At 47.1% G+C, this 9,526-nt stretch overlaps 1 protein-coding gene across 1 annotated transcript; it reads left to right on the top strand.

The window, feature by feature from the left end:
• TSTA_019330 (PHD finger and BAH domain protein (Snt2), putative) lies at positions 1–5,592 on the top strand (the record flags this gene model as incomplete). Its single annotated transcript, XM_002484059.1, has 3 exons — positions 1–814; positions 869–1,352; positions 1,414–5,592. 3 exons carry the CDS (start codon positions 1–3, stop codon positions 5,309–5,311), a joined length of 5,196 nt encoding a protein of 1,731 aa, XP_002484104.1. The 3' UTR covers positions 5,312–5,592.
• Between the last annotated feature and the right edge of the window lie 3,934 nt (positions 5,593–9,526).

Genomic DNA, 9,526 nt, shown 5'->3' with positions numbered 1-9,526 from the left:
ATGTCCGAGGACAGTCAGTCCACAGAGTCTATGCCACCTTCGGCTGAACAATCTGACTCTGCTGGTCCTGGTCCTGCAAACGCACACAATACCAACAATACTGATTCTCCATCATCACCGGCACGGAGCAAATCTCGCCATGCCGCCCCAGCCACCAAAATTGCAACAACCACTGAAAGGCCCGCAGAGGCCAAGACTGCTAATTCCAATGTTGCCGTTGCTCAGTCGCAACCCATGACTGTCTCTAATTCGACGTCTTCAGAAATGACCTCAATTACTGACGCCGCAAGCAATGCGGCCGCTCCTTACAGCACACGCTCGCGTGGCCGTACTAATGCAGCACGTCCAAACTATGCTGAAGATGTTGAAATGGACTTTGAATTAACAAGTCCTGCGTCCAACGCCAAGTCTGCTGTGCATTCTGCTAAACGAAATGGCATTTCAAGTGTCAACGGCTCTCCTTCAGCAGCTACAGACAGCGAAAAAGGCCCAGCTGCCAGTACCCGAAAGGGCCACACTGCCACCAACGGCTCTCAAGCCAATGGTGTTGCCAAGGACTCTATTCCCGGCACCTCGAGTTTCTCCACAAACGGCACCAGCAATAATAATGCTTCATCAGCAGCGCGAAAGCGAAAGCAGCCACCCAGTGGTGCTACGGGGGCCAATCCCAACGGATCTGCTAAACGCGTTCACACTACGTCTGGATACAAACATGATATCCGACTATCGAACATGATGACTTTTGAGAATTCTGGTGCGCGCTTGAGGAATGGTAAACTGAAAGCTGACGATGGCTCGTTTCTTGAAGTGAATGGTAAGCTTCGTATCTCTTTGCTTTTGTTAGTATCTATATGCTGACGCGACAAAGATCATGTCTACTTGATTTGCGAACCCCCAGGTGAGCCATATTACTTGGGTCGCATTATGGAGTTCCTACCAGGAAAAGGAAATCCAACCGGCCCCGTCGAAATGATTAGGGTCAACTGGTACTACAGACCAAAAGACATTCAACGCAGAGTCCCAGATCCCCGTTTGGTTTTCGCTTCAATGCATTCCGATCCGTGCCCACTTTCCTCCCTACGAGGCAAGTGTACTATTAAGCACGTATCTGAAATCGAGAACCTTGAAGAGTATCGCAAGCAAAGAGATTGCTTTTGGTACGAGAAGATGTTTGATCGGTACATGCTCCGCTATTACGAGGTCGTTCCCACGAAGGAGGTGATCAATGTACCGAGTCACGTTAAGAAAGTTCTTGACGAGCGATGGAAGTTTGTGCTGTGTGAGACAAACAGGAAGAAGGAGCTTACGGGTGCGGTCAAAGCCTGTACTAAGTGTGGGTTGTATGCTGCTAGGTGCGTTATCCTCATTTTGCATTGTTATCAGACAAAAACAATAACTAACCAAATCATCCAGCGTCGACTCGGTGGACTGTGCTGTGTGTCACAGCACCTACCACATGAACTGCGTGAGGCCGAAATTGGTCAAGAAGCCAGCACGCGGATTTGCATGGGCTTGTGCTTTGTGTAGCCGAGCACAGGAGCGCAAGTTGGAAGCTCGCAATACTCCCCTGGTTGGCGAAACTCTACCTGACATTGAAGAGGATCTGCCGGAAGAGGAGGAGGAAGAGCAAGTCAACAACAATGCTGCCGTTGGTACCGAGCGAAGCAGTCCTGCGGCGGACGAGGACAAGAAACCAGCACCCGCCACAGCTGCTCAAATTTCCCAGGCGAAAATGTGGCCGTATCGATATTATGGCGTTCATTGTCAATTGGAAGATGCTTTAGACTATGACGACCGCATTTATCCTCGAGCAAGCTCTCGCCTTGGTACCCGTCATCAGGCTGTTGTCAGTCCGTGGTACGGAAGACCTGTCGAGTATGTCAAGTGTGCCGACAACAAAAAGAAAAACAAATCGAGCAAAAGCGGATCAAGCAAACAGTCCAAGGCAGTTCAAGCAGCTATTGAGGCCGAAAGACAGGAGAGATTGAAACGTCCCTGGGTCATGGATGAGCCCCCGGGTTACATTCCCCGAGGCGAGGATGAACCCATCGTGATCAACGACAAAGAAGTTCGCACTGCACAGCTACTCTTTAAGATGCCCGAGCCTGGTGAGATTCCCTCTACCAGAGGAGAAGATGACGGTCCAGCGCCCGAAATGAGCCAGGAAGAGCGCGAGAAATTCATCGACGAATACATGAACAGAGCTAGAGACCTCGCGGCGGAGAGGGGTCTTCCACGATATCATACAAACTTCTTGGACAAGGCTTTAGAGTATCTTTACTCCGAGAAATTCAATGTTGAGAGTGCACTCAAACGCCTGAAAAAGGCAGATCTTTACAAGGATCTGAAAGAGCCAAAACTTACCAAAGATCAAAAGGCTCTTTTTGTCGAGGGTGTTTCGAAATATGGATCTGAATGGCTGAATATTCGCCGACACATTGGAAACATCGAGCCCCGACATGTCGTTCGTTATTATTACATGTGGAAGAAGACACCAGAAGGACGACGTGTATGGGGTTCATACGAAGGACGTCATGGAAAGAAGGAGGCGAAACGTGCAGACTCTACATCTAAATTACTGGACGATATTGCCGATGAAGCGGACGATTCAGCATTCGACAATGAAAAGGCAAGCGAGAAGAAACGCGGCTTCCAATGCAAGTTCTGCTTGACTCGTTCTTCGCCTCAATGGCGTCGTGCGCCACTTACGCTCCCTGGTGCGACCGTGCCAGCGGAGCCCTCGTCAAAGAAGGCAGACAAAGGTCCTCAGCTCGCGGTAGCATTGTGCCATCGATGTGCAATCTTGTGGAGGAAATACGCAATCGAATACAAGGATGCAGATGAATTAGCGAAGAAGCTACAGGCAAGTGGGAACAAAGCTTGGCGTCGCAAGCTGGATGATGAATTATGTGCTCAAGCGTTGGTTCAACAGGAAACTCCACAGATCATAGCTACACCTCCGACAGGGACTGGGGCGAATACTCCCTCCGCAACTGAAGCAGCAGTAGAGCCACCCAAGAAAAAGGCCCGAACGGCGGCAGAGAAAGATAGTGCCAGCGCATCAGCTAGAAACTCTGCGGAGCCACCACCGAAGAAGAAGGCTGTCGAAAAGCCCGTGGAGCCTCCACCAATCATTCCAGATCCGCCTCGTGCGAAAATATTACCTTGTGCCATTTGCAGAAAACCCGATCCTACTGGAGAATATAGCGTTACATGCAGAGATTGCCGACTTACCGTCCACCGCAGTTGCTACGGAGTGGAACAAGATAGCTCTCATCCAAAATGGCTTTGCGATATGTGTTCGAACGACCGCAATCCAATAGTTTCAACTCGATATGAATGTGTCTTGTGTCCTGTTACTTTGACAGAGCAAGAGCTGATGGAAGCTCCCAAGTCTTCGAGTCATAAAAAGAAAACCGAACGCGATCGGGAGAAGGAAAGGATGGAAAAGGAGATGGTGGTTGAAGCCATCAAACTGTATCAGCAACGACAAGAGGCTGTCGGTAAACCTATTCATCCACGCGAGCCATTGAAACGGACTGTTGGCAACAACTGGGTTCACGTCAATTGCGCAGTTTGGAATCCAGAGATTAAGTTTGGAAAAGCCGAGGAGATGGAACCAGCGGAAGGTTTTGGACTCATTCCCCGAGAGCGTTATCGCGAGGTATGCAAAATCTGCAAGACATCCATTGGAGCATGTGTGTCATGTCATTTCCCAGGTTGCAATGCCAAGTTCCACGTGGGATGTGCACACCAAGCAGGCTACACCTTTGGATTTGACGTGACACCAGTCAAAGGCTCACGCAGGGATTCGACAATCACCATGAAGATGGGTGGTGAGAGTGGCTCCGTTTCACCATGCATCTGGTGTCCCAATCACGCCGTCCAGTCTGTTGTGCATGATATGAGCGAGCCCACTGAACAGAATAATTTGACTGCCTTGGAGCTGTACGTACGGACGTATAAGCAAGCGGATCTCACCATGACAGGCACAGTTCGCAAGGCGGCACATGTACAACAGCAACATGCTCAATCCATGTTGCAGAGCAATGGATCCGGTCATGCAAATCGGCGAGCATCTCTTATCAACAATGCTGGCTCAACTAGTGCGTCCGAGAGACGGAATTCCACATCCACCATCCAAGATCCAGCCGAAGTGATTCAGCCTAGTACACACGCAGAGCCTCCACGTCCACAGGTCGAATACAAAACCTGCATATATTGCAGGTCCACTTGCAGTCCCCGATGGTGGCCCGTCCAGCAGTATCCACTTATGAGCAATATGATGAGCAACGGCATGAATCATTTGATGAACGGCGCGCCTCCCATGCACTCACGAACTCTATCGCAGACATCAAACTCGTACGTGAATGGGGATGGCATTAGGCAGAGTGAGCAGGCTTACGAATGCCACAAGTGTCATATCAAAAAGCCTGCGGCAGCATTACAGCCTCCTGAAACACTCCCTGCCGGAGCTTTCACAGCACAAACTCCGCGAGGCACGCTTTTGCCAGCACCACGACAGCCAGAATATCCTACATACGCACCTCACGGCAATCCCGGCCCTTTACCGAATGTTTTGGCAACCCGTCCTGGACCGCCTCCTCCTCCGGGGCCAGCTCCATCAGGGCCTGAGTGGTACAGCAGTTATGACAAGCGTTTGGGTAGTCATGGAGGACCTCAGACCAATGGATACGGGCATGGTCAGCCTGCTCCATATGCCGGTGGACCTTTACCTCAATTGAACGGATATGCGAGCGGGCCACCACCAACAGCAACGACTTTACCTTCACTTCCACCTGCATCTGCACCGTCTCATGCTCATCCAAGCCCTGGTCCTGGTCCTGGTCCAAGTCCCCTTTTGCCTCCAACTCCTCACCACCACCCACCACCAGGACATTATGGACCGATGCCATCCAACTTACCTCCGCCACCGCCGCAACCAACGCATTCTTATGTCGGCTCTGCCATGGGCGTACCGTCGATGCTCTCACCTCGTGCACCGCCAGCTCGGCCGTTTGGCACGTCCATGTCTCCTCCAGATTTGAACGCAACTCTACATCGTTCATCACCGTCGCATGGACTCAATACTGGACCACCGCGATCGATGATGTATCCTGTTGATCGTTACGCGTCGGCGCCTTCATTAGGCAATCCACATACCGATACACAGCCGGGCACGACTGACGAACACGCATCGCAACCCAGTGGACGATACACTGGACCTGGACCTAGCGGGCAAGCTGGGCCAAGCACGAATGGTGGTAGCGGAGCCAGCGCAAGCCCTTCTTTGAAGAACTTACTTTCATAGTGTCAGCGCACATTGACTTGTTACTCGCCTAGAAGGCACCAACCCATCTAATGATGAATTGTACAATATTAGTTCTTTCATCTTTTGACCTTGTTTGAATTTTTTTTTTTGGTGCGAAGAAAAGAAGATGGCATTGTGTTTTGGAATTTATCATTTTATTTATTTTCTATATCCTCATTGTACGCGGCGTTCCTTTTGTAGAGAACCCGAGGAATTTCTTCGACCAAGTTAGTTTATTATTTTAGATGTGAATTGCGAGAAGAATTGATTGTATTCAACCTTGAACATAACTTGAGTAAGATTAAATAGGACTGATGATTAAGTTAATGTCGATCAAGTATTATTAATATGACCATAGACGTCATACGTATCATCGAGTTAATAGCTGCATGTCATGATTGTCATGATTGTCATGAGAAACAATGTAGTATCCCGAACATTTTGACTGAAGATGATCAACATAAAAACCCAGAACACATGAAGAAAGCCATCTGATGTCCGTATCATACCATATATAGAGGGATGCACGCTAATTACTGGCTAAGCGGATCTAGCGTGATCTGAGTAAAAACCCGAAAGAGTTAAGTCTCCAATTTTTGGAATGTATGGGGAGAGAACTTAGTAGCTGTGTTAAGGTTGTTAATATTGCTAAGTTCTTAGACTCAGTTCTTAGTTTGTTATGTTAATCATTAGACAAGGGTGCTAGTTAGGTAGGTTGGTTGCGTGGTTTGGCGTTAAGGATGTGGTGATCGTATTGGTGTATCTTACTACCTAGGTGGGGTATAGGGTAGGGCTAGGGTTGTTATGTGTTGAGGTCTGGATCTATCCGGTTTATTTTGACGAGTTTGGTGAAGATTGATGGATTGGATGATAGCTTATGCATATCCTAATGACCTTTAAATACCTTAGATAAGTAATTGGGTGAGTTTTGTACCTCTGACCACCGGACAACAGTTCTTCACCCGTAGGTAGTAGGTACTAACAGAACAGAGTATGCAATTTTTCTCTTAAGATAGTAAATTACTATCAGAATACAGAATACTCAACCCCAAACTCCATACATTTAAAAGAAAGAAGGAAATGGGGCCAAAAGAGAAAATTTCATCCATATACTCAAACCGGCATAGAGATCAGAGAAGGCTGCAAGAGGCTGAATCTAGCTTTTTTCTTTCCAACCGGTCTAGAGGATTTTAAATTTAGTCTTTTTTCCTGAATGGCAGTGACCTTGATTTGACTACGTATACACGTAACTGTGGCGGAATTGGGTGTTTAAGGTTTGGTATGAAACTGGCTACGTATCTCTGCTAGCTTTTAGGTATAGGTATGTACGGACATAGAAGCTGTGACCTTTGACTCACTGTCGGAAATACGCAACTAGGTAGTGCTAGTTAGGGCTGGGGGCCAAATGGGCCGTAAGGTTTAGTTAGCTAGTACGTAACTATATCACGGTCTGTGGAGCTCAGGACGGAGATAGTACACAGATACAGAGGTATGTACGTAGTACTTAGTTATGGAGGATCTGAGATGTCGATACTGGATGACACGAGGAGGATTATTGCCGAGTTCGGAGGATAGACTTGCTACGTACATAGTTATATGCCTAATCGACCACAGTGAACTAATCTACGTATGATCTCGAGACATGAGGCCTAGTGTATGTAGTGCACTTCTGCACGGTAAAGGTACCAATTCCAGTCTAGTTCCCTTGCGTTGGGTCCTTGTCTGAACTGATAGCTAACTATGGAGTATGCTATGTAACTTACGTATGTATATTCCGAATCTTAGTCAGATCTCTTGCTGCCTATGATCAGGCTAGATAGAGCTTGAATAGACTTCGAACTTAATCGTCATATCGTCTAAGGTCAATCAAGAGGCCCCAACGCCGGAGATTGGACATGTCGGGTTTTACTCTATTGTTTCAAAGAATTTTGCTTGTTCGATGCGAGTCGTGGATTCAGATAAGCTTGATTCATGACCACTCGTACCTATCTACATGGTAGATAGCAATGAAATGGGACGGTGACCGTACACTGATATCTAGAACGGTTGAGATCAGGTACCTGTATGCACCTAGACACATAGCGTCAGGCCAGATGCTGACGCCACATGACTAGCTGTCTCCCACGGAAGCCGATATAAATATCCATAGGACAAAAAATACACCTCAACAACTTTCGTCGGCGCCTAATGAAACCGTCTGCAACATGCCTGAACGTTGAAATGTAGCTTAAGACGGACCGCTAGTCCCTGGGCAGCGACTCAGCGTCAAATGCGGACAGTATTCATCCGAAATTCCATTTATCCATCCGCTCAGCATCCGAGAACTGGCGCCCGGCATCTTGAAAAGGTGTGAACGCTATGGAGTAAAAGGAATGGAAATAGATGACGGCGCCATCTTGGCAGCCCTTCGGCCCCAAAATCCAATGCCCTAAATTAGTTGATCACGGTGTATGTATGTACAGTACCCCAGGAAAGTGGCTTGGATGTGCACGCAAATACGAGAATGCACAATTCACAAAGGATTTTTGATAGGTAGATCGTGATTTGGTGGTATATATAGGTCAAGTATATCAGAAATCTGACCGAGGGATAATACCGAGAAAAGTTCCTGTCGAAGCTGAATACTTGCAACGTTTATATCGCTAAGCGAAGTGTACCGAAAGGTACATCTTCCTTGAACAGAAACTTGAACGTGACAAACGCACTCAACATAATACTCCGTAGTCCGTAGACTAGTGCCATTTTCCTCAAAGTCTCCGATTTGAGTTTTCCCACACTAAGCGTTTTAGCTGCATTCGCAGGCTTTTCTTGTTTTGAGTATGTCTGGGCGATCATCAGTTAGTAACCATAGAGTAATTGGGTAACATGCTACAACATGCATACAGTAAGTGCAATTGTGTGGTCGGTTATGTTGATTTTCGCCTTTCGTCCCCTGCATGCATTGGTGCTTAATGTGCTGTGACATACCATGCGCTCTGCTGCATTAGGGCAGCTATCTCTTGAATACTACCCAAGCACATACATTACGTACGTACCCAGCACATGGTCATCGAGTAACATATGTAGTCACAACCGGCGATTGTCTGTATTCCAAGTGCATCGGAATTGTATTGCGGAAATTCAAAAGGTCGGAGTACATATGGGGTTAGGAATTTTCGGGAATTCTTAATATAAATTTCGCGCCGATTGATTGGCTTAATGGGATCAGACCATTGTATCATGATTCATGTATGTAATAAATACATGTATTATATACGGCAGAGAAATGTACATACGGAGATGTGACGAGTGCCTCGTGGCTGAGTCAAACACTGATTGGACGGAACCAAGCCTGTAGACCCAAAAACCAGGATCTGCATCGACTATGATTGGTGATTGGCGTTTATATGCAGGATTAGCGTCTCACCGAATTCACTAGTGAGTCGATTGAGTTGTACGTAGTTCGTTTCATGTAAATTACCGTACCGCGTGTCTTTTGTCTTTCTAGTTTTCTTTGGCCCCGTGCGCGCGCTGAACTCTCTTACATTTGGTGTTAAGGGCCAAAGCCTAATGACTTGGAGTCGATTACTCGACGTATGACAAGAACACGTACGGAGAATTTAAGTATTCAAGGTCTTTACAGATTCTTTATCAGGCAAACGTGGGAATAAACTCGTTTGTTTGTTTATGATGTGTCGACCCGAACAATCAAACGACTTCAGTCGCGTCATATGTAGCATCAATCCGGAAATGATTCCCTTCTAAGCCTAATATGGGTACTCAACATTCAGATCGAGTATTTCTGATGTAGCAGATATGCTGAACCCTCATGTACACAACACGAACTCGGACCAGGAAGGATTCTAGAAGGATTTTATACGTTGTACTAGACGAAAGCATCGAAAAGAAGGGAAAAAAGAAATGAAGAAATAACACGGCCCCTCAATTAAGTGGATAAGATTGAGGTCCACTTCTTATTTCGCTTCGCCTGATGCATTTGTTTCGTTTATTGCCGAGATTCGAGATATCTGAATGATCAGATTGTTGAGGCGTAGAATTTGCGTCGATTCGTCAGGCTACCACTTATTGTGATGCAGAGTCATGGCAGATGTATCATTGACCGTGGAGTACGACGTACTGAATACTGAATACGGACAATACGGAGACCGAATCGCTGAAGCTTGTTTGCCGTTTAAGATCTGGGCCCACTCTCTCCATCTCTCCATATGGCATACG

This window comes from Talaromyces stipitatus, genomic scaffold, assembly GCF_000003125.1.
Source record: "Talaromyces stipitatus ATCC 10500 scf_1105507295549 genomic scaffold, whole genome shotgun sequence".
Taxonomy (NCBI): Eukaryota; Fungi; Ascomycota; class Eurotiomycetes; order Eurotiales; family Trichocomaceae; genus Talaromyces; species Talaromyces stipitatus.
This window is presented reverse-complemented; position numbering and strand designations above follow the sequence as displayed.